Consider the following 26,668-nt stretch of genomic DNA (forward strand, 5'->3'; position numbering starts at 1 on the left):
ATATTTTTCTACAGAAAGGTGCTTGTGTAATTCTAAAATCCCCTTTATCAAAGGAGGTGACTCCATTTTCAAACTGAATTGTTAGAGCACCATATATATCTTTTATGGAATGTGTAATAAATTAATTTACATCACTTTATAACCTTCGCAAACATGAATGTTTTGCAAAAGAAATATGAGAAATGCTTATTACAAAAAACACAAAAATCTGATAAATGAGATTAGCAAAATATAATATGAGTGTATTGGTGTTTGACTTGTGGAATAAATAACTCACCCATATTCAACTGGACTTTTATAGCATTAACTTCTTCTGACTTGGCATACATTCTATATACACTTAATGCTTCGGTTTCTGAAAGAGAAACAGTGACGTCATGTACTTTAACCTGTGTACTCTTAACTGATCTATTTCTAGTCAATATCAACATCATACTAATACTTTGGGCTCAAATTATCCTTTCAATCATTTTCAATTAAATACACTAACGTGCCACTATTTTTAACATTAATATGTGAATATCAAATTTCACTATTTGGTGGGTTTTTTTTTAACATTAATATATGAATATTCTGGTTAACTTTTTAATCATCTGAAAAATTTGTGTGGGTCGATTCCTTGCAGTTTCTTACATGGGGCCAACAGATGTCAAGCTTTCTTACATATTTTACCGGTTATTTTCATAACAATACACTATTTTGCATTTTGAGGTTACGTAATAAAGAGAAGCCATTAAAATTAATAGATATTTTCACTTAATTTAACTAACAAAATTAGGTCAACTCAATAATACAAAGAACAGTTTTGTACACAGGGTACGGAAGTATATATGAATACATGTACTTACGATGATTTTCACACCATTTTTCAATCTCCTCCGTACATTTAGATATAACCCATGGGGTTTCTGTGTTATTTTTTCCTATTTCTTCTGCTAAATCTTCTCCAAATACTGAGTCTATAAATGTAAGAAAGACTATGTATAATTACCTCCCCTTTGACCAGTGGTCAAGTCATCTTTCAAAAACATATTGCAAGTTTGTTGATCAGTAATTTCAATACATATACTATTATTTTTTAAATAAAATGCAACAAAGAAAACATAATATTGACTTTTTATTATATTCAAATTGCTTTAAATATATTTAAATTGAAAATACTTCCTAATTTAATGAGTTTAAGAATACAAGAACACCACTACTTTATATCATATTTTATGAAATTTCCTGCGTATTTTATTCAGATAAAAGTCTAGAAATAAAATGATCTTCTTCTATGCATTAAAATAAATTGAGATAATTTTACATAAGCAAAGATAAATGAGACTGGCTCCCTTACTACCTACTGGGTCATTGCTATTCTAGAATTTTGACGTAATAAGAGTTAATGCTTTACAAGAGGTTTTAAAACATGGGGTAAAGTGAACATTAACTTACTAATAGTAAAACTGGGTCGTCTTAATCTCTCAATCTTTGGCACGCTGCACTCAGATTGCCTTGATGAAGAACAGTAGCGATGACAGCACATTCCACACTCTGGAAAATTAAGATGAAGTTTTTATTTATTATGGCGGTCAAAATCAAAAATCATTTGTGTTTAAAAACAACGGAAGCAATGTGTTTAAAATGAAAACTATGGATTCAGTATTAATAGCCAGAAAAAGTTCAAAGTGCAAATTTTCAGTATGTTTGTATGAAGACTTTTGTAAAACCATGATATCAAATATTCATGAACATACAATTATTCATCAATCATCAAAAAATGGTACCCACCAAATAAACAAAATTATAGTTTTAAGGTAACTAATGTTTAAACGTGGTATGAGTACAAATTACAAGCGTAAATATATTTCCCTAAATCTTTGGATTTCTACACTCAATGAAATTAAATTTCAATTTGAGGAGAAAACATCAAATGACTTTCAGTTCAGTGGCTGGATGTTTGTTTATCGTTTATTTATTAAATCATAATTATGTGGTGTCAGCATGTAATATTTAGTTGGTCGATTTGAGAATATCAAATACACCATTTTAAAATAGTTAAGAACTTATGCACTTATGATTAAACAGACACATTACAGTACAATGTATTTCTATTCCTAGCAAAAGAGAGAAAAAATTAACATTGTTATATAACAAAGAAATTTGTCTATAAGTAAACGAAAACCTGCCAAATAAAAAAGCTTTTAGTTATAAATCAAGATTTAAAGTAGAACCTGTCAGTTTATTTTGAGATAATGTGGATGTACAATGAAAAACTGGCATTCGTAATGAAATTAATTATAAGGAATTTAACTGTCTGGAAGGAAATATGATCCTTCTTTTCCTACAACTTGAGCTAAAATTAACATCTTTTTATTTGTGATAGCATATGGATGACTTCTGTGAAGATTTTTACCAAGAGAAGTAGGTAAAACTGAGCTTATAATATATTACACGTACTCCACAAAATCTTAATTTGGAGCAAATTGTTTTGATTGTCATATTTTATTATGAGTGTGTGTTATTTCAATGTTTGTTAATAACAACATAAAACAATAGAAAAGTTGCATAACATTGTATAAGATAAAAGTTAGGATATTGAACTGGTACCCACCTCTACACTGTAGACCTTGGCTTATTAAACCATACAGAAACTTATCACATAAGTGACATCTCTGCATGGAAGGGAAACTATATTCGGAAAACCTGTGTTCTGATGCTGCTCCATCTGCTGAAAATACAAGCAAAAATATTTCAAATCTACATCAAGTTTAATTCAAATCTACATCAAGTTTAATTCAAATCTACACCAAATTTAATTCATATCCAATATTATTCAAATGATATCTACATCAAATTTTATTCAAATCTACAAATTTAATTCAAATTATTCACGAAGGATTAGGTACAAACAAATAAGAATGTGTTTTAAGAGTTATGATTTCTATAGAGTATATGTGGAAGCTTACGGTTTGTCATGATTCATTCCAAAAAGTGCCAATAAACTTTAAGACATGAAAAAATAGAGTAGATATTTAGGGAAACCCTAAACAGAAGATTTTTATTTTTTTATTTTTGCCCTAGTTAAAACATAAGTGTCAGAATGAGTAGGATAAAGTTTAAGAATATGTACAAGACTTGTGATTTAATGAGACAAACTATTTAATCTTATCATAAAATGAAACACATGTTCAAAATGATTTATGAGAAAAATTTTTTTAAGAAATGCATCAGCCTAAATTATCAAAGACTAAAAACTTCCTGTGTGTTCTGAACAAGAAAAACGCAAAAACTTTAAAATCTCTTCTTCATAAATTCATCGTATGTATTCTTCACATCTTTCAACATAGGTAAACAAAGGGAATATTTTAATACAATTAAAAATATTGTAACGATAAAAAAAAAATGGTACTGTCATTCCCAAATGTTAACAAATTAAACCGCAGAGACCGATTACATGTACATTTCATACATTCTGTTTAAAACATAAAATGTGCCGCAAGCTAAAATTGTCCAATAAAATAAACATGCATGAGAAGACAAGATACCTCAAACATGAAAGGTTTGGACAAGGAATTAAATACACATTTTTAGATTCTTTAATTTAAATGCATTACAATTGTGGTTTAAGTTTTCTTTTATGGTAATTACGTTTTATGTAATAAATTCTAAAAGCATAGTTAATTACCTACTATTATTTTATAGTTTGAGACTATTTCTATTTAAAAGTTTAACATTTTGTTAGAACTTCACTCGAAGTTAATGCTTTATTAAAAGATAAGTGCACTGTTAAAATCTTATTTTAGTTTTTGAAAGATTATCTCATGCCAATTTAATCCAATACAACTTTGATATAATTAATGCTATTAATTCTTATCTACATGTATATATATTTAATTTCAATGTTGTCTGTGTATCTTATTTCGATGAAGACAATTTTTACGCACAAGCTTTCCCCTGCTCTAATATGAATACTAAAATATAGAATTTGGTGATTTATCCCCACCCCCTTTTTTCATGATTTATTTTCTGCAATATATATATATATAGTACCTACCTTCCATTTCAACAATCTGACCTGATAATGGGAGTGAAGAAGCATAAGGTCGCTGTGAATAAAAGTCACAAAGATTAGATCCTACATTTTGACAACCACATGTTTGTATGGAAGAAGAGAATTCGTACATTTTCGTTAAATCCCATGAACAGGTCACTGAATTGGACATCAAACAATGAATGTGTTAATATGGTCAAATTCTGCAGTGGCGACATAAAAATTTCTATCCCCAAACTTTCGCAGTTCACAAAATAATGAATAGTTTTAATCTAAAATTCCATTAAAATAAACTATAACTGTAATGAAATCCATTAATTTAAATCACTCTTACATATCCATTGTATTTCACTAATAAAATTCTACATATTGCACAGTAATTTAGTTGAGTAAATCCTTGATTGTTAAAACACTTGTGTTCAGTTAGACAGCCCTGTGCTCTACTGAGATAGATTTGTTCCAATGAACACACATTTAGGTCAGGCTAATCAGTCAACCAACCAAATGCTTAACCCAGAAACAAGCTTGGCAAACATCCAAACATTTATAACATCATGTCAGCTTTAATAATGGCTGGCAGGAGGTTTTACCTGTTGAGAAGTAATATGACCACAATGGCCTAGAAAAAACTATTGGACATATTGGATTTATGTGTGATATACACCTATACACTGACACACACTAATGTGTAGCTGTTAGACAGAAAATTATTGAGGATTTATGTAGGTCACCAGATAAAAAGAAAATGTGTAAAAATAGGCATGTGTCAAATGATATAAATCTATTGGGAGTGAAATATAGATTAACATTAAAAAAAGACACTCCTTTGTGCAAAAAAACATTATGTGTTTATATAATGTACTTGATAATAATATTCTTTATTGCTGATAAGAAGGAAATTAAAAGTTTAGTTACATAAAAAACCATATCAAATATTTTATCTGAGGATTCAATTTATGTATTTTTTTACAAATAAAAAAATCAACACTTAGAAAAACAGAGCAAATTTTTACAGAATGAACACACATTTTGACATAGAACACTCCACAGCCACTGGAAAAAGGGGGGATTTTTTCTTGATTGATCATTCATTTTCAACTGTTTTTGCTACACCAGCTGGCTTTTTTTTTCCATGTGAAATTTTGTTTTTTAAAATATTTATTCATGTGTATTGTTTATTTTTACTTCCTACCTTGCCAAAGTTATATTTATTTTTCAAAATCCTTTTGCCTGTCAGGTTTACTTAAATTAATTAAATTTCACAAACAACTGTGCACAGTGTAGCAGCACTTGCTATCACCCCCTCCCTGCCTTTTCCCCACCCTCCTCATTTTGGCCAAAAAATAATATTGAAAATACAACATGACAATAAAAACAGACAATAACAAAATTCTAGATTATAGATGGGTTTTTTTCTTCTTTTTGTCTCAAATCAGTCAATCTGAAAGGCCTGGGAAGGGGATAAATGAAAAAGAGGGGGTTAAAGGCAGATTTTTTAAAATTAAATTTTTAAACTCAAACATGATGGATGTGGATCCAATTTTTATGAATGTAGGGAGAAAATCCATATGCCACCCAATTTTATAGGTGGAAGATTATAAAAGATAAAAGAGAGATGATCAGTACTGCTGACAGCCTTCTTTATTAATTATGAAGTTTTCACTGAAAAGTATGGTGACATTATTGTGATCCTGTAATTATAGAAAAATTGACTAGGGTTAAAAATAGGATAACTCCTCTTTATTTCCATATAAAATGGCCTAGTTTGAATGTAATACCACTACAATTAATGTTGGCGCCTAACAGATCATCAATCTAGTGGAAAACAGACTTGTAATTTAGCAAATTGTCAATCAGTGAGGGGTCATAATTGACTATATGTCAGTCTGACTAAAAATAGAAACTTTAAAGGTAGAGAAGTTTTATTTTAATAAACAGCAGAGATAGAATTAATTTGATGAGTTGCCAATAATGAGGTATAATGGGACTAGATTTTAGTGTAAGGATACATACAGGAAAAAAGCACAGTTCAATGTTCTCCTTAATATATTCTTGTTACCCAATACTTAATTACAAGCTTGACAGCTTTCATTACTGTATTACTTTGAGGAGAAATGTAAGAAATATTGGGACAGATGCAGTTTTCTTTCTTATTGAAATAGGTAATCCCTTAAAACAGTTTTTTTCTCAATTGTGCATGTATGTAAAAATCTTGATGTAGGTTATAATTGCAGTAAGCACTAGTATGCTCAGCACGACTTGTATTCACATCAAAATAGTCCCATTTGGACCCTTTTTTTAAAATAAATACAATTTGAGGCTCAGGTGAGCCAAGTTAATTATCTGGCTTTTATCAGAAAATTGATCAGTTTTAGAATAAAATTAAAAAAAATAACAAGTCTGCATAAAACTGCCAAAACGACTCATTTAAAGTGGATATGGTAATCTATAATCACACATCCTAAAATCAATTAGGCCCTTCACATTATCCTGAAATAAGCTCTTAAAAAGTAAGAAAAAAAAATGTATTATTGTCTAGAAGTGTTACACAATGAATGAGAAATTGAGCATTAATCCATTGTCAAAAATAAATTGATTTACAACGAACAAAAGTCAGCTTAACATTTTCACAGGTTGTTGCAACAGATTAAAAATGCTTTTTTTTCACATATCTGCCTCAGGCCGTCAGGGGACAGTGTTTTTCTTACTGATTTTACCACTTTTATAGTCTGTACCTGACACCAAAAGAATGACATAGGTCAATTTTGACCTCAGTGACAAGTTCGTTTCAAAAGATAAATATGGAACAACTGACACAAACAAGGGCAATCACTCTCTCTAGTCCTTTTAGATTCAAGATTCTCGATTCGAAGCATATTATCATCAGCACAACAGGGTAAGAGAGCAAAAAAGCTTTTGGATCTAAAGAGACCTCAAATCAGAATGATCAGTACAAAGTCCAATGTATTTAATAACTGGTAAATAAAGTGTCACATCTTTGTTTATTTTACTTTATATAGAACATAAAGAGAGAAATTAAAGTTTAAGAAGACTAGTATCTCTGGCCTACTTTGATTCGTCCAACTCGGGTTAGTAGAGTCTATCAAGTTTACTCGACTGACAACCGAACCCCCCTTGTTTGACCTTTTGAACCTACCCGAGTTAACTCTACATCAACCCTGGGTCGGGGCAGGTTTAGTCGAGTTTCAAGATGGCGTCAAGTAGTTGCAACAAATAAAAGTGATACAAATAAACTGGTATTTGACAAAATACAGCCGAAGAATAAAGCTGACAAGGGGAATTTATTATTGCCTGTATTTCGGAATCAGCCAATATTGTTCATGTGTATATTTGGTCCTCAAACCTCTTCAACTTCGTACTTTATTTGACCTTTTATAAAATTTTTGATTCGAGCGTCACTGATGAGTCTTTTGTAGACGAAACGCGCGTCTGGCGTAAATATTAAATTTTATTCCTGGTATCTATAATGAGTTTATTATCAGCTGTCGGTGGTGGTTAGAAATAAAATAGAAATTAATTGTTTTTCTTTGAACGATTTTTTTTCATTTTTTTTAACTCACAAACTATTTTTCAAAAGTAAACAGGATCAGGACTTTTCTTTGTGAAACACTATGTAATATTTTTTTTTATTTTAATGCTCAGCAAAAAACAATTTTTTTCACCTCCATTATAATAGTCAACTCGATGAAAGAGTTTTGACTTCGATTTGATTCGAAGTAGGCCTCTGAGTACTCTCAGATCAGTACTTAGTGTCTTTTTGTTGTTGGGATGTACAAGTTACCAGGCCATATCTACTCTGTGTTTTAGTTAGATGTATTTCTATTTGTTCACATCTGAGTCTTTTTCAACTGATTTTATAGTTTGTTATTATATTGTACTGTTACACCACTGTCCCAGGTAAATGGGGAGGGTTGGGATCCCACTAACATGTTTAACCCTGTAACATTCTGTATGTATGTGCCTATCCCAAGTCAGGAGCCTGCAATTCAGTGGTTGCCGTTTGTAACTGTGTTATATATATATATATATGTATATGTATGTTTTTCTTTCATTTTTTTGTACATTTTAAAATTAGGCTGTTTGAATCGTTTACATTTGCCATTTCCGGCCTTTTATAGCTAACTATCGGGTATGGGCTTAGAGCTCATTTACAGTTGAAGGCCATACAGTGGCAGATGGTTTTTAATTTCTGTGTCATTTGGTCTCTTGTGTAGAGTCTCAATAGCAATCATGACACAGCTTTTTTTATAGCATATCTTTTTTTTACTTGTTTGAACAAATTTAATATATAAAAGATGAACATAATTGCAATACATACCATGCTTGAATCTCTGCCACATAATTCATCTATACACACCATCAGAGACATCTTGTGAAAATCATCTTTGATGCCTAGGTCCTGTAAAGACAATAACGTATATCAAATGTTCAAACAAAACATTTACTACATTGAACTGCTCTTGTTCATTTGATCTCATTTAGGCATTTTGAGTATGCTTGTCTTACAATGTAACTCTACAGAAGTCATTTATTAAGGGATTTCTTGGTTATACAGCTTATGTCTTTGCTCTGATTTGTATAGATTCTCTTTTAATTTTGGTTCTATGTATTCCTGCAACACAATGAGATATAACTGAACTCAATACTACTATTGTTTAAGTCAGTTACTATAGTACAACCACACGGACAGAAATCTGACACCCTGTCATATTACTTAGTTACAACTGACACAAATTCATGATTTTTTTTTTCTTCTAAAATTCATATAAAGACAGGGTCACAGTCAAAGTTTTCGATAAATTTACAGATGAATAAATGTAGTAATCAACACTGAAAATTTTCAGTTGAAACTTTAAGCATTTTATTTTTATTTTTGATGTACACAAAAATAAAGTATTAAATTTAATATAATTATGAAGGTAAACTTTTTTATGCAGGACACATTCAGGTGTAATTTTGCAGACCTATATAAATCTGACACGCAATTTAAAAACATGTGTACGTGACTGTGACTAGCCACATTTCATGAGAGACTATTTAAAACTAACTTCTAGGCTTTTATTATTTATCTATTTAAATCATTTATTCTCTAATTTGGCACAATATCTATTTGAGAATATTATTCCTGGTTCTTAAATTCAATAAGCTAATGTTATGTAAAAAAAATATAGTTTTGTCTGCTCTTTAGAAACAACATAAGAATTATGTCAAGACATTTCCTTGTTTTTTGTGCAATATGATTTCATTAGCAACGATATAAAAGTACTTTTACACCAATCACAACATACATTGGATAATAATACTTTTATGTAGGGCATTTGACCCCTGCAAACAGTTCTTTCTTTGTATATCTAAATGTATATTGTATAAAGACAATGACCAGGGTGAAGATTTTACTGACCTTTGAACAGCCATAATGATGAACAAAACCTAACACAAAAATAGCTCAAGTACAGTATACATGGACTTGCTACAATTCCCTTTATTTATTTCTTACTTATTTGTATGTTTACTGAAAACTGCCAGTATACTGTTGCCGTTTTAAAGGGGCCAAATTGAAAAAAAAAGAAATAAGGAAGGGACATGTAGGAAGTCTACAGCATGCCCTACTTATGCTGGTTATAGATGCAGCAGATTTTTATGTCTATCTTTGATTGATCGCAAGCACTTAAGGACCCCTTTTTTAGGAAGATTTTGTAGGCTACAAATATCTAAAAACATCTGCCTATTGTTTAATTCCTAAGAATGCAGATGACAGTTGATTCCATCAAACTTGGTATGAGCAAAGATTTATCTCTAATGGTACTTTTGACATTCATTTTCCCAGGTTTCAAGGTGACCACATATAACTCTCAAAAATTATGTACACTTTCACAAAATATTTTATGTAAGCAATTCTAAATTAAGTATGCATTTAATTTAAGTCAATATAGGATCCTTGTGGTTTAATTCTATTTGAATACTTTAATTTAAATGCATAAAAAAATTAACAGACGAATTGAAAATCAACCATTTGGAAAATTTCATTGGTTATAAAGAAGGCCAGTAAGTTAGAGCCTAATTGTATTGATTTAAATATATTCTGATAAAATATTAAAAATAAATTAAGACACTATAAATGTTCCATTCAAAATATATCTAAATAGAGATGGTTTGTTTAGTCCAGGTAGTAAAAATTTCCATAACATTTGTGAGTTCCTGGCCTTTTATAGCAAACTATGTGGTATTGGCTTTGCTCATTGATGAAGGCCATATGGTGACCAATAACTGTTAATTTCTGTGTCATTTGGTTTCTTGTGAAGAGTTGTCTTACTGGCAATCATACCACATCCTTTTCTTAAGCCAGTGTTATTGAAAAAAGAAAAAACAGAACCTATTTCTTCCTGGTACACAAACACTCATTTTTCTGGATTCGCTTTCATTTTAAAAGATAAATATACAACAAGAGCGCACACACTGAAATGTCTCGCCTTCTTTACTAATCATTGATATTATGTTGATAGTCCTAAGTATAAAGCTTGATTACAACTGTCACATAAACTTAACATTAACCAAGATAGCTAAACAAAGACCAATGAACCATGAAAATGAGGTCAAGGTCAGATGAACCATGCCAGGCAGACATGTACAGCTAACAAAGCTTCCATACAACAAATATAGATGACCTATTACTTATAGTTTAAGAAAAATAGACCAAAACACAAAAACTTAACACTGTGCAATGAACCGTGCAATTGAGGTCATGGTCAAATAAAACCTGTGCGACTGACATATAGATCATAATATATTACCATACACCAAATATAGTTGACCTTTGGCATATAATATTAGATAAAAAGACCAAAATTTAAAAACTTAACTTTGACCACTGAACCATGAAAATGAGGTCAAGGTCAGATGACATCTGCCTGCTAGACATGTACACCTTACAACTATTTCATACAACAAATATAGTAGACCTATTGCATAAAGTATGAGAAAAACAGACCAAAACACAAAAACTTAACTATAACAACTGAACCATGAAAATGAGGTCAAGGTCAGATGACACCTGCCAGTTGGACATGTACACCTTCCAGTCCTTCCATACACCAAATATACTAGCCCTATTACTTATAGTATCTGAGATATGGACTTGACCACCAAAACTTAACCTTGTTCACTGATCCATTAAATGAGGTCGAGGTCAAGTGAAAACTGTCTGACAGGCATGAGGACCTTGCAAGGTACGCACATACCAAATATAGTTATCCTCTTACTTATAATAAGAGAGAATTCAACATTAGAAAAATTTTTTACTTTTTTTTCAAGTGGTCACTGAACCATGAAAATGAGGTCAAGGACATTGGACATGTGACTGACGGAAACTTTGTAACATGAGGCATCTATATACAAAGTATGAAGCATCAAGGTCTTTCACCTTCTAAAATATAAACCTTTTAAGAAGTGAGCTAACGCCGCCGGATCACTATCCCTATGTCGAGCTTTCTGCAACAAAAGTTGCAGGCTCGACAAAAACATATTGCCCTTTTGTGGATTCTCAGGAAAACAAAGAGCCAAACAAATGGAAAGCCCAAGATGCGCAAATCTATGTAGGAACAATAACAATTTATCAAGAAACAACATGAGAATTGATGCTTTATAAAGGTATCACCTCAACACTGAATTTAAAATTAAAAAAGAAAATAGTCTATCAGAAGTTGTTTAGCTACATTTAGTGTTGGTTGATATTGACCATGGTTAATATTTCTGTCCATGGTTGATCATGGCAGCTCACATTAAACCAAGGAATAAACATTGCTGTTTATGGTAGTTCATGGTCAACAGTTTAAAATGACCGTTGTCTTCATTTCGCCTGGTAAAGCCTGAATTACTCACCAGATTTAGTTTGCAATAGATAAAAGAAAAGTCTTCACATTAGAAACCCAAACTTTATGGTAAAAAATTTCAAAGAAACTTTTGCCTTTATTGATATGATACTGGACTTTTTATCATGACCAATGTAAGCAAATTTTATTTCCAATAAGGCTTCAATGGTAACCCCTGATGTTGGCCATTTTTAAAATCTGAGATCAACATTGAAGCATTGACACTTATTAAGGTCATTCACAGGAAAGTATATGGCAAGCTTAGTCTCAATTTGTTCAGCAGTTCTTGATGAGAAGTTACCCTAAAATCAGCAAATCAGAAATAAGACAAGGCCACAACATACAAATCAGTACAAAAAAGTTACAACACCCAGAAAAGACGCCTAATGTAAGGAAAATCTCTACCAAGTTTGGTTTTGTTCCAATTCTGTAGTTCTGAAAAAAAAAGGTCAAAACGTGAAAGTTTAACCAGCCAAAAATGAATCAGGGACAGATGACTGTCACCAAGTAATGGCAAAGCAAAAGTTCACCTACTTTTTCATTGTCCTTTAATTAAGAAACATGCCACTAAGTTCCGGTAGTATGTTAATCACAGGAAAAGAAAATGAGGGGAAAAAAAAGAGAAAATATAATAACATGACAGTTTTCCTCATTAATCCAACCTTTAACGGTGACATGTTACATATGGTAATAAAATTCATCATTTAAACCTTTAGGTCATTTAAAAAGCATGCAATGAAAACATTATAAATTAAATGTCACTTTCAATGCTAGGTGATAAAATGCATCTGTTCTTAAGTTTTTGTCTATTAAGTAGAAAACTTAGTAAAAGTGCCTGGTTTCATATTTATTTTTTATATTTTCAGTTTTTATGTAAATTATTCTTGAACTCACAAGTACTCTATTATTTAAGTGTTATAAAATGTAATGCCAAAATCTTAGACAACTATTAACTTACTCTTGTCCCCAATTTTAATATGTGGCAAGACTGATTGAAATTATACTGTATTGTTCTACATAATGAACAGATAAATATCAGTGAATGAAAATATATAATTCAAATCTAAGACTTGAAAGTGAAACATACTTAAATGTTTTAAGGCAGAAAAATGAAAAAAATTATCTGAATACCCAAAGACCACTTCACAACTTTGAAAACTAAGATCAAACTCCTTCAGGCAAAGTTGACCTTTGTAGGTAAATTTGGCTTATCAATGTAAGATTCAATTTGCTCCTCACATGTATGTAAGTATTCATACATACATGTAGTCTTGGTTTTCAAATTTTTAAAACGGTTGTTAAATAGAGAAGCACTTTGGCCACATCAAATTAATATAGGTACTTTTTTATTGTGATACCTGTCCTAAATAAAATTAGTACATACAGTCTGTCATGTTTATTGAGATCTGTAAAGTTACACAATAAGTGAAGACTTTGGTCAGACTGTAAACTCCATAATGGCTTTCTTTGATATGTGATAGTTGGGTTTCAGATACTTAGACTACTGTAGTACTTGAAAATGAAGATTATATCAATTCTTTCAAACATGTAACACAACAATTAAACATGCATTTAAATACATATCTGGTAGACCAATGATGAAATAGATTACTGGACAAATGATGAAATAGATTACTAGACCAATCTGTCCTCCTGTCAAATTTTAACACCTTTTGTCTTGTCAGCTGTTCCCTATTGATGTTTCATCTCAGACCCTATTCACCATTTCATGTCTTTAAAAACCGTAATTATTTTTTTTCAAATAGTCAACCAAGTGCATTGAAATAGTAGAAAAACCCAATTAAAAGTCATTAGTTGATCTTGTGTGTTCTAATTTCTGCACAAAAGCTGTACTCAACGACACATTGGATCTACCCAGATTATGATAATTAATTTAAAACAAAAGACCAATCTTCTCAGAACTAACTTTTATGATAAAATCTATTTGTTCTTTCAAAGCTGATTTAACAATATCTGTAATGTGCCAGCAAGTCTCAAATCATTGGATTTTGACCTCATTCTATACAAAGCTACTGATCCCCTTTAACAAAAGGGACATAAATATAATACATGTTACTATATTTGAACTACTACTTAAGAAGATTTTTTATCCTATTGTATGGTAGACAATCAATTGAACATATTCTAATTACAAAATGGTCTATATATACTATGTAAAGAACTTAGATTCACCTTTGTCATGCAAGATATACATTGAAAAAAAGACACTTCTGATGAATAGCGTAATTACTTTGATCTTTTTTCAGAGGTGATTGAAATGAAATAAACTTCTTCAAATTCAAATACCAGAAACTTAAATGCATATATTCAACAAATGCATCAGTCCATATACACCAATTAATTTTAGTCCATGTAAACCAATTCATTAGAAAGCTATACCACAATCAACAATAGGACATTTTCAGTCTTTATATAATGAAATTTTGAAACCACTGAAGGCTTTGACACTGATTTTTTGGGGAAATTTCGTATATGTTATATAATATATATATACCTATAGAAGAGATTCATAAAGGTTCCATGGCATGCCTCGGCTGGTGGGACCTTGGTCAAGCTAAGCTGGTCAATCCAAGCATGAAGACTTGGCAATGACATAACTGCAGAAATAATCAAAATAGTGTACCTGTCTCTTCCCCCTCCAAAATTTAAAATGTACCTATATGAAGAAATTTTTCAGCTTTCTGCCAATGGTTGATATCAAATACTCAAAACATGTATAACATTACATAGAGAATCAATTTCAAATCTGGAGCAAATCAATTTCAAATCTGGAGCATTTCATAAATAAATCATTTATAATTAATGAAATAATCATAACGGTTGTCTGTGTTAATGAATATAAAATCACTAATCTAGATGAATAACACAAGCATGAATCGTTTAACCCTTTAACCCCCAATCCCGCCTGTAGGCGTGATGGCGACAACCATTCTTTGATGGCCCGTATGACCCTCCATACTTTTTTTGAACTGCCCCAGCTGAACTGTCATGATAGCAGGGACTTCAACCAAGTAGTTCATGGTCCATCAACTCTTCTCAGATGTCTGTTCATGAAAATATGGCACTTTGAAAGCCGTTTAAGAGTTCAAAATCGGAAAAACATGAAAAGTAGCCAAAATCCGGTGGGGGTGGGCATCTTTTGATGGCCACTACGTAACTGGAAGTGACTGTTGGCAAAAACTATTATCATATATGCATGCATAGGTGGTATAGGAACACGACGAGGTATACTATGGCCAATAGGAATCTAGTCTGTAAAATCTAGGTCACCGTTTTGTCAAAAATCCATAAAAACGGACATTTAGGCAGACCTGACTTGACAATAATAATTCCCAAGCAAGACACTGAAGTCCAATATACTCCCAGCTAGCATGAATGGACTACTGTAACTATAGGGTAATACTTGAATGACAAAAAAACACAGTCGTGTCAGTGTTCACCTCTCAAGGTCGTTTTGAAATCGGAAAATAGACGGAAAATCACCATTTTTCACTGGGGGTGGGTTCAAACCCACGAGAAAATATTCCACCTCCCACCCCACCCCCCACCCATGCCATCCACCCCCAAATCCCAATAAGTAGTTTAATAGATGAGCATCAGTTACAGCATCAGGAGTTTGCTCATTTGCATATAATTTGCATATGTTTGCAAATTTTCGAAAATGCCTGATTTTCCAAAAATGTCTTGGGGGCGAATGAGTTAAGGATCTCATAGTTATTAATGCATCCAAGTTTTAAATGCAAAGTTATTAACTTTATACATAATTGGTTTAAGCACTTTCAAATGTTCTGAACTTTATTTGCAGTTTGAGCTTCCTAAAGTCCCAAAATATTTTTTAGTTTTTTATTATTTGTTTCATCTTTATTCTCTCCTTAACTTTCAATTAAATTTTTAAAAGTAATTTGACCATGCTACAATTTATTTCGTTTTAAGTCAGCTTATATAACTTATAAGAGCCAGTGACTGAGTTTTTTTTTTTTTTATATATTTATTATATTTTAATGTTATTTTTTCTTGGTTTTTTTTCTCTCTGATATAGATTAGAATACCTTCCACTGAAGGTGACATGTCTTTTGATAATTTGGCTGCATGTTTTAACATTCTCTATACAAATGACTATTCGTTAGACAGGGTTTTTTCTCTCATGTTTCTCTTGTACTACTTCTATCTGGTAGTGGTATGATAAATGTTATAAAACTAGGCCCTAGTACATTTACTTGTGTTATAAAGTATGCTCATTTAAACAGATGTGATATTAATTAATTATTCTGTGGTAATATGATGTAATATAAACTGCTCCTTTACAATTTGAAATATGGATATTAATGTTCTTTAAAAAAATGCAAATTTTGTTACAAGTGACCGATTACTTCTTTTAAATGATGTCAGCTGTACAGCTAAACCTATTTCTTTTTTCAAGCATGTAAGTTATATTTTAAAAAGGGTCAATTGATGATCACTTGTTCATTCTGCATAAAAAAAAAGTTTGTTAAAATCAAATTCAAACTACAACCTACCTTTTTCTCAAATTCAAAATAAATGAATGCACATCCGTCCATACTAATTTGAAAGTTCTATTTCAAAAGCACTGGTAACCTAGTAACATACCAATATACAGAAAAAGTTCCAATCCCCATTGTTCTATTGTCTCATAAAAAATACATATTCTTCTTTCAAAGCCTTGAACCCCTGTTGACATTCTATTTTTAAATCATTTTTATTCAATATTTAACAGTCCTAATTAATTCCTTTTATAATTGTTATATTATTTTTTACTATAAAAGATCATTAAATTATTTATTTCTGACACCCATGATAAATTTTCCCATGAATTAAAATTATTTCTTTTTTATCGAAAATCATTCGGTCATCGGGTTAATAATGTTGAATATGCCAAAAAACCTAATCACATTATCTATTGATAACATATTTAACAGTGGTTATTAAAGCAATGATTGACAAAGAAGATAAAAGACCTGGAACAACCCACATAACCAAAAAATACTTGAAAGAAAAATATGATGACCATGGACAAAGCAATTGACAGCTTTGCTTTGTACCACATAAGAATATGTCCCTTAATTATCTTTTTTTCTCTCCTGGCAGGAGTTCATCGCGTGGCCATCAGGTCAATTGCATTTCAAGGTTTTTTTTTAAAACATTCCATAGTCAATTATCTTTTTATCGATCAGTAATTACTGAATGTAAAAGTACTGAAAGACAAAAGACTACTAGCCATGGGTTGCTGCTTCACTATGGAAACAGCTTTACGTCTGCTGTTAATGATGACCTCGGACACATGCCAAAAATATACTTGCTTTTTTAGAAATATGAAACATGAAAGAGAAAGAATGTAATTTAAAATAGAAAAGTTACAACATGTTAGAGCAGAGACGGGGTCACAGTCAGTTCATCCTTAAACCATTCACTATCTATTAATGAGAGCTATCAACTTCACAAAAAATAACTGATTATATAAGTTAAGTAAGCTATAAAGAAGGGTCATTCCCTGTTCAACTCTATTAAATGTATATACTTGTGACCTACGCCATAAACAATTGTTCAATATTGACTGGTATATCTACTACAAGTTAAAACAGAGTTGGACAATCTTCAAGCAGTTGTCAGATCGGATTTATATCTAAGAAAAGTTTTTATGAATTTGGAATTCCTATAACATTCCTAAGACTCCCTAGATTATACTAAATTTTATATATCATCTTGGGGACGTTTATACAATATTTTATATCATCTAAGAAATGGTAGCTTTATTTTGATATTGGAACTGCTGTATTTTTCAATTTTTATTTAATATTTAGAATTTTCTAGAAATTAAATCTTATATGAAAATTTTGAAAGTAAGTGTCTTTTTATTCTATAGCATATTATACTTCTCTAACAAGTGTTGGCTATTTATACTGATGGTATTCTAAGAAATGTATTGACTAAGGACACACAAACTAAGACTTAAGGCTGCTAAAAAAATGCTCATCTGGTAGGTGAGCAAAAATTTTGTAAAAGACATACAGGTACAGAAGCAATGAAGTGAGAAATCCAAAAGACATCTAACTATAAAGAAATATACCAACTTATGGTATTTTGTCAAGATGAGGGCCATGAAATGTAATTCTGAATGTTGATGGTAATATTTCTAGGTCAGGTTACTATTACAAATGGAGTGAGTCTGTGTGCAGGACATAACATGAACCTCCTGTGTGACATACTATCTGCCTGGATTAGTGTAAGTAAGGAAAAGAAAAACCAGCTTTGGAAGGAAACATTACACAATATAAATATTGCATCAGTACATTTATTATCTAAAGGCCAAACTTAATCAATATTTACATACTTTGAACAAAGACTACAGTACAAAAATGTCACAGCAATCAACTTAATCTGTACTATTATGCATATGTTAGGGGCCAGCTGAAGGACACCTACGGGTGCGGGAATTCTCGCTACATTGAAGACCCATTGGTTGCCTTCGGCTGTTGTTTGCTCTATGGTCGGGTGGTTGTCGCTTTGACATATTCACCATTTCCTTTCTCAATTTTATTAATGTGTAAATAAAAGTCTAAAAAATTTTAATAGTAATAATATTGAACATGTTGATCAACTGGTCCAAGGAAAAATAAGAGAATCAACTGTTAAAGAAATAGTACCATTAGAACTCTTTCTTGAATGTGTTATTATACTGTAGCGCATTGAATCCACAAACTTTAATAAAATTTAGGATTAAGTAATGGTTTACTATTATTTAGTTCAACCAGACTAAAAATAAATAAAACCCAGCCCTCTGCAATTAATTGAAAACTCTACTGTTTAATTGATACTATATTGCAAATCAAACTTGTAGTACTTGAAGTCCTTCTGAATTTGTCAGTTGACCAATAACTTGAAGCACTTAGACATTGTGGCACCTAAACTGAAGGTTAATCCAGTATGATGTGACAACTAATCCAAAATCATTCTTTTCCTTGTCATATAAACATACACAAAGTTTAATACATTGTATCATCCAGGTATCATTTAGACCTATTCTACAGTTTATGCTATATATCTATCTTTATTTTATGATTTAGACCTATTCTATATTTTATGATTAAGAGTCTATTCTACATGATGTAAACATAGCATAGCAGTTTTTTATTATAAAAATACCGTTTTGCTATAGGAACAATATGTAAAATATTACGAGAAAGCATGTTCAGTTTTACTTGTGATTGATAGTGAAATGACCTTCTGCTACAATGACTAGCAAACTGAAAGCTATCCAAGTTCAAATTCAACTAACACTTCAGGAATCAAGAATAAGACTTATATAATTCTTAGAGTTCTTTACTTGGAAGCTCCTTCAAAATAGACCAAGTTATCATCTGTAAAAACCTGAAGTCTCAACAAATGGGTGTAAGATATTAGTTTTGTATTTCCTTCATTATATTACAGTAGTTAGTGAAAACACTCCAATTTACAGAAGGATATAAGTACTTAACAACTCTCTCCACAACAGGAAAGTCATTATTATCAACATTTTCTAGGTGGACAGCTTATAGCTTGTTATAGTCTGTACTGATATGTCTGCTATTGAAATGCTCACAAAATGTATATCAGACAACTTTCTGGAATTGGCTTAAAATATTGTTTTTTTTTTTTTTTTGTGGTTGTTATTTTAGCTGTTATTTCCATTCCCTTTTTTAAAGTTTTTAAAGTACAATTTTCTTTCATAAGTCTGCACGCAATTCGTTCAAACAAGTCAGTTGAGGGTTAAACACAATTATAGAAATCTAAATTCTTTACTTTGGAAAATAGACAGACAGTTAGAATTTCTGTTCTCCTAAATGACAGTTGAAAATTGATCACCGATACTTAGAACCAGTATGATGTTTCTTGCTGTTCAACTTTTCTTGCCTTATCTTTTGACAAAAAACATACTTTATAAAATGTAACAGCAGTAACTCTAAAGAAAATATGAATCACAGTAGAATATATGACATTTGGAAAACCCAGCAATAGAAAGTACATATGCTTCTCATCATACACACCATCCTAAATACCAAAGATCTTGGAACACAGAAAATCGGTGACATAGATCTATAGAGGCATTTATAGTTGCAATAGGAAATTATCAAATACCAATATGTGCTAATGGGTGGTTTATATTAATTTTTCCAGTTATTGGAATGTTCTAATTCTTTTAATACGTTACTGTCACAAAATAACACAATATTTACATTTTCAGGTCATTCATTTAACCTTCATTGAGGTAAGCTGTTAAATTATTTGCTGTCAATGATATGGGGATGTTGTGCAGTGTGTCAGAAAAGTTTGGCTGACAAATTTATTTTTTTAGTCCTGAAATTTTGGCAAAATTTTGCTGGTTGTTCAAAAATCTATTGAACTCATTAATCTATTTCATTCTTTGATTTATGCCCTTTGTGGCCCTTGGAGAAAACCCTTATCAACAAAAGTATGACTTGCAAGGAAATGGAGTTTTCAGACAGAGAAAACAGATTAGATCAAAACAGAAAATCAGGTTTAACCACAACCTAAATTATTTTCATTATAACACCAACAAAAAATTTCTTCTTTTTTATGGCAAAAAATAAGTCTGAAATTAAATTTGTTTTTCATAAAAATTAAATGCCGTCAGAAACCGATTACTACCGTTCCTAGCACAAAACGACCTGCTCTCACTTGTACAAATGTACTCAATTTAATAAAACGCATTAGAAAGTTGAAAGTTTAACGTATTGAACTGTTCCAATAACAGGATAAATACATTACTCTATTACTCATCAATGACCAAACAATGAACTGATTCCCTGCTACTGATGTAAGGGAAACAGTTCCATTGATGTTATGTAGGTAGAAGGAAGTATAAAGAAGTACTTGAACTCTGTCATTTACAGCTTAAATCAAAAACCTTTTCCTCACAAATCCAATATCTGATTATAAAGGGTAACAATCAATGTAAAATATTATTGATCACAAATATCTGTTTGAACCGACTGACACCGATTCTTCATCAGTTAATAACTTCTGTACTAGAATAACCTATAAAGGGTTCTGAGTACCATTGTACAGGAAAAGAACCGATATCTCAGTAATTTGTATGGAGATTTGATTAGAAAACCAGTCTTTGGTCTTGTATCAATTTTGATGAATCTTTTGTCTTATTTCAGTCTTGCTTTATGGTATATTATTCTGGTATGCTAAAAATATAGATGTAGAATATAGATTGCAAAATAATATATACAATACAATAATGTCTATAGTGGTAATATGAGGGTAATATGTTCTTTGTGAGCCCATTTAATGGAAATGAAATATGTTCTTTTTCCTATCAAAATATCTTCACTTTAATTTGTGCATAATGTATAACTGCCAATAAATTTAAAGTGGCGTATGATGATTTAAATTGTAAATTCATGATTTTTTAAATATTTTTTTGTCATTGAAATGTAACACTTTTGTGACTAATGAATGTCTTAACCAAAAGCCGTCCACCCAAGAGACAATTAGCAAAGATTTGGTGACAAAATCCATCTGCAACATGGTTATTATAGTCCTAGCCAGATAAATCTACATTTCACTAAACACAAAACAGATGACTACATGAAATAAATTATTCCAATGCAATTATTACATAACACCTCTCTGACCTAGTTTCCACTAAGTGACACTACATACTAACAGATTCCACACCCCTTTTCCTATAATTGATGAGAACTACACATTTATTTGACACAGTAATCAATAAGATGGCCTAATTAATGTATTGATGCTATATAACTGACCAAAGTCCTGTGAGTCATACAAATCAATATTAGAATGGAATTTCCTTTCAGATTCCAAATATATAAAACAGTTTTAGAAATTATTTTTACCACCCCCTACCATGTTATAATTGTTAATTCAATCCACTTCAGATTCAATAATGTGATTACACGAAGATTGAGGAAAACAGAACTGGTGAAATAATAAATGAAGAGTGTTCAATACATCAGTCAATTTCTGAAACAGACATTTTTTAAAATAGAAGAAAGGAGAATAGGACAGTTTAATGAAAAGAAGAGAGAACATTTCCAAGACAAAGAGATAATATAAAGATATCCTTCAGATTATATTCTTAGAACATATCGCATATTGACAGCAACTTATCAAAGTAAAACCTCAGCATTAATACTCCAAAATTGACATCACAGAAGCTGGCAACTTGAACAAAAAAATGAATGATCTATTTTTTGCTATTCACAAAGACAGGTAAATTAATTAGCGCAATAGAATCTGAGAGATAAGTACACAAGCTCAATCAAGTATGACATTAAGTATTCTGCCAGATCACATTATATAACGTCAGGGCATTACCCTTCCAAAACCTATTGAATATTGTAAGGTATAACATGCTGGGAAATAAACTTAATGTCTATTCAAGCTAGACCTACTGACTGTCATTGAAAATCAATCAAAAATCTACTTTTCACATCAAGAATCTAATTAGAAAGTTTAAGGTCGGTCAACTTTCCACTACATCTATAATGATATGATTCTATTATATAAAATACATCACCTAAGCACAGGTAACCAGGTCATTGGCCTCCAGAGTGAAAACTTCTGTTCAAACACCCCTCCCCCTTTTCCCTCGAGCTTATTGAATATGAAATTGACAAATATTGAAATAATACACACCAACTTCTAACTTCAAAGCAATTTTTTTCAAATGTATTTTTATTTTAAGTGATCACTTGGCTTAAAGTTATTAAACCCAAAAAGATTTTTTTTGAGTATTTGTTACTTTTCCTTTATTTTCTTCCCTTTTCCTATTCGTAATAAGGTCAATGTATATGTTTTTACTTCCGATCAGTAACAAAAGTACAAGCAGCATTTTTGGCAGCCATAATGTTTATATTTACCCTAGTAATAAATAAACTATGCAGTATGACTATACATAGAATTACCTACTTTTATGATACTGCAAAGTGTTAAAATAGTTTCTTTTATTAGAACTTATTATCATCAGCATCAAAATATATTTGAACATTAAATATGTAACAAGTTTTCAGTATCAATAAATCTATGCAAATATTGTACATTTAACACTGATTTTAAACCACATAAATAAGACATTAATTTTTAATGTAGTTCTGGTAAAAATAAACCAAAGTTCACACAAATTTTTTTTAAATAAATTTAAATGCAATTTTAATTTAGAAAACTGATGGGATTTAAGTTACAGCATAGGACAAACATATAATAAATTTAATTTAAATTTGTTTTATAACTTAAATGAATTTTCGATAGACATCAGTAGTTTTACTTTTAATCTAAAAATACTTATGGTATATTGCCCCCAGTTAATCATAAATCTTTGGCTTTTTTACTTTTTAGGCTATAAAAAATTTGAAGAAGTTATAACAAGCCTGACACAAAAATAAGTATGAATTTCAATAAAAATATGACAAGAAATTTAAAACCTAGCTACCATACTAATTTGCATAAATTTACCATTTCTACAAAATATATATGATTTGATTCACTTAATGTATATTTTTGATAGATTACTTGTAATGAACGAAATTTTAATGTTCCCCCCTCAGGAGGGATTAGTGAAGCTGAACTAATCTAGGTCAAGACAATCATCAGTGTAGGCATTCCAGGTCAGTAGTTCAACCTCATTAAATCAATCACCTATAAAAGGCCTTAACAGGGGTAGAAATACCAGGTCATTCTGGTTTATGGCATAGCTATAGGAAAGAAAAATTAACAGCTAGAGGAATGAACAATACAAGCGTGAACACATTTCTATTAGATCTAATTGTTCAGTTTCTTAGTAGGTGACAAAACCACACATTCAACAAATCTATTTTTGAGTGTCAATTTCATTATGCAAAAATCATTTATAAGTATAGCATTGGTCTTTTGTGATTAAAATAAATGTGTCAATGATTAATGATGTCAGCAGATGTGATACTGTGTAGGTGTGTCATAAATAATGTACTCCTATAATCAAACTAAAAAGCATTTTTTTCTGTGCATGTGACTAAAGTCTTGTAAACTTTTGATATTAAAGTAGAAATTTCACAACTACATGTACTGATAAACTAGAGGCTCCAAAGACTCACCTTGGTCTTAGTAGAGATTCAACAAAGAATATTCTCTTACATTGTATAACTCTGTCATCTGACAGTTTTTAACTGTTTTGACGGACAAGAAGAAGAGCTCAACTGTGTTAACATTTTTGCAGATGTCCGAATTTCTCTTTTGATAACAGTTTTCAAAATAACAGACAAAACTTGCAATTTGCCTCTTTGTTCTATGTTTAGCCATGTCAACCATCTTGAATGGCAGGCGAGGTCATTGGATACATTTTTTAAACTAGATACTCTAATAATGATTGTGGCCAAGTTTGATTTGATCTGTCTGTGAACACAATTTATCTTTCTGTGAACACACAATTTATCTTTTCAGTGAAAACACAATCGATATGTGAACACACAACAATCAATAAGTACTGGTTAATCTCATTTGTAGACCTGTCTCCATAACTTATCAAGTTGACTTTTGTTCCTGCAAAATTCTTTAATGATTTCAAACTTCTCTGTCAACTCAATTAGTATGGGATATTTTTGGTTAAGATTGTATCTATCTATAAATAGTTACCCCTAATTTTTCCGGATCCATATTTTTAATATCTTTGCCATTGATTTGATTGTCTTTAAACATCTGAGCATATCTGTAGAGTCTGACACAGGCCATCCATTCTACAACGTTTTCACAAGTCCAATTCTCTATAGGCTAAAAATAGAAATAGTATCTACTGAATGAAAAAGGAAAAAACATTTTATAACTTTAGAAGTAGTATTCTAGATTGTTTCCTCGTCAGGATTTCTTGACCCCCCCCCCCAAAAAAAAACAACAACACAATATTGAATTTTTTTTAAGTAACAGCTAAGTCACCTTTTAGTTTTAATATGTTTTTGAAATCATTTTTTTTCAAAGTTTCAGTTGACTCAAAAAAAAAAAAAAATATTTAGTTACTTTCAACTGAGTTTATTTGAAAATGTTTCCATAATGCATTTAAAATACATAGATATGAAATGTAACATAGAGTTCGTGCAAGGATCTTATTCATATCAATTTTACTATTAAAATTATTGTACAAAATAAAAACAGGAATGTGTGTATCTATTCTAGCTTATACATGTAACAAGTTGCCCTTTGTTCTAAATTTTTATGTTAATCGACTCTTCAAGTTTGTCATATTGTTTCATATCAGTTTGTAATGAATGGGTGGTACCAAATAGGAATTAAAGAAAATTCTTAGATACATAAAATTAAAAGTGTTGTCACTTGTTAATGTTGTCAATAAGTGTTTCTTGTTACTTAATTTTTTATACTGATTAGATTGTTGGTTTTCCTGTTTGAATGATTTCCACTAGTCATTTTTGAGGGCCTTTATAGCTTGCTGTTCAGGGTTAGCCAAGGCTGTGTTGAAGACAGTACTTTGACCTATAATGGTTTACATTAACAACTTGTGAATTGGATGGAGAGTTGTCTCATTGGCACTCATACCACATTTTTTTTATATTTTTTTTAAATACAGCCATTTCTCACATCTGTTTTTTTTCTTTAAGAGAATTTTTTTTTTTTACAAAAACTGATTTCAAAATTCAGTGAAGAGACTAATCCCATCAAAATTTCTATTAGAGCTCTCTATTTTTTTTTTGGTTTCTGCAGAAATGTTGAGTTAGCATGTGGTGTTTATAATATCTGTCTGCTGTAATTGAACAGCTCAATGGTATATGAACTGTCTATTCTATTTTCATGAGGAGTAGGTTAACCAATGATTTCTATCCCGATACAAATTTGAGGTTGATTTATCATCATTTTACCAATATAGAATTTTTTCCCTAAAAAAAAATATATATAAAACAAGAATGTGTCCACAGTACATGGATGCCCTCTCACACTATCATTTTCTATGTTCAGTGGACTGTGAAATCATGGTCAAATCTCTTATTTGGCATTAAAATTTGAAAGATTAGATCATAGGTAACATGTGTAATAAGTTTCAAGTTGATATAACTTCAACTTCATCAAAAACTACTTTGACCAAAAACTTTAACCAAAATTTTAAACCTGAGATGGGCAAACTGACGAATAAATGCACAGACATAAAAACATAATGCCCCTCAGTGGGGCATAAAAACGTAGAAAAAAGGGAAAGATATTATGTTTAATTCAAAAGAAATGTATTTGCATCTTATAATGTGTGAATTAATTAGTGAGTTGTGTAAGAATACACTACTTAGCATGCCTATTGTTACAAGGTGAATCATGGGAGGCACCTATAAATCATTTTAATTATTGAAAATAGATTTCTTTCAGTCTAAAAATATGAAAATTTATTCAAATATGTCATTTTCATCCATCAAACATGTAAAAAAGTGAACATAATAGTCACAGTCTGTAATCTCTCATGTATATTTTTAAGACATTTCATTCCCTTTGAATTCATACAGAATCATAAGCCATGGCTGCTATAAATATGATCCAACACAAAAGAAGTAAAAAGTTACAGCATTTAAATCTCATCAAAATGGTTTACACTTGAATAATTTGAAAATATAGCCAATTTCAGTAAATCACTAAAGCTAACAAGTACAAAGGAACCTTTCTTCTCACTAAAACATGCTGTGTCATATCTCATCATGTATATACA

At 30.8% G+C, this 26,668-nt stretch overlaps 1 protein-coding gene across 3 annotated transcripts in view; it reads right to left on the reverse strand.

Annotated features, from left to right (window-relative positions):
- The window catches only part of LOC143071556 (phosphatidylinositol 3-kinase regulatory subunit alpha-like), a 144,247-nt gene that overhangs the window by 12,360 nt on the left and 105,219 nt on the right, over positions 1–26,668 (reverse strand). For 2 of the 3 annotated variants that reach the window (XM_076245930.1, XM_076245938.1), the window contains exons 6-12: positions 24,607–24,741; positions 8,376–8,456; positions 4,040–4,091; positions 2,597–2,713; positions 1,438–1,536; positions 849–959; positions 278–355 (exon numbers count right to left, since the gene is read on the reverse strand). In XM_076245930.1, coding sequence (XP_076102045.1) covers positions 278–355; positions 849–959; positions 1,438–1,536; positions 2,597–2,713; positions 4,040–4,091; positions 8,376–8,456; positions 24,607–24,741 — 673 coding nt within the window. The remainder of the gene's footprint in view (positions 1–277; positions 356–848; positions 960–1,437; positions 1,537–2,596; positions 2,714–4,039; positions 4,092–8,375; positions 8,457–24,606; positions 24,742–26,668) is intronic. The other variant, XM_076245948.1, reaches the window with a different exon arrangement.

The sequence above is a fragment of the Mytilus galloprovincialis genome, chromosome 1, assembly GCF_965363235.1.
Source record: "Mytilus galloprovincialis chromosome 1, xbMytGall1.hap1.1, whole genome shotgun sequence".
In the NCBI taxonomy this organism is placed as follows: domain Eukaryota; kingdom Metazoa; phylum Mollusca; class Bivalvia; order Mytilida; family Mytilidae; genus Mytilus; species Mytilus galloprovincialis.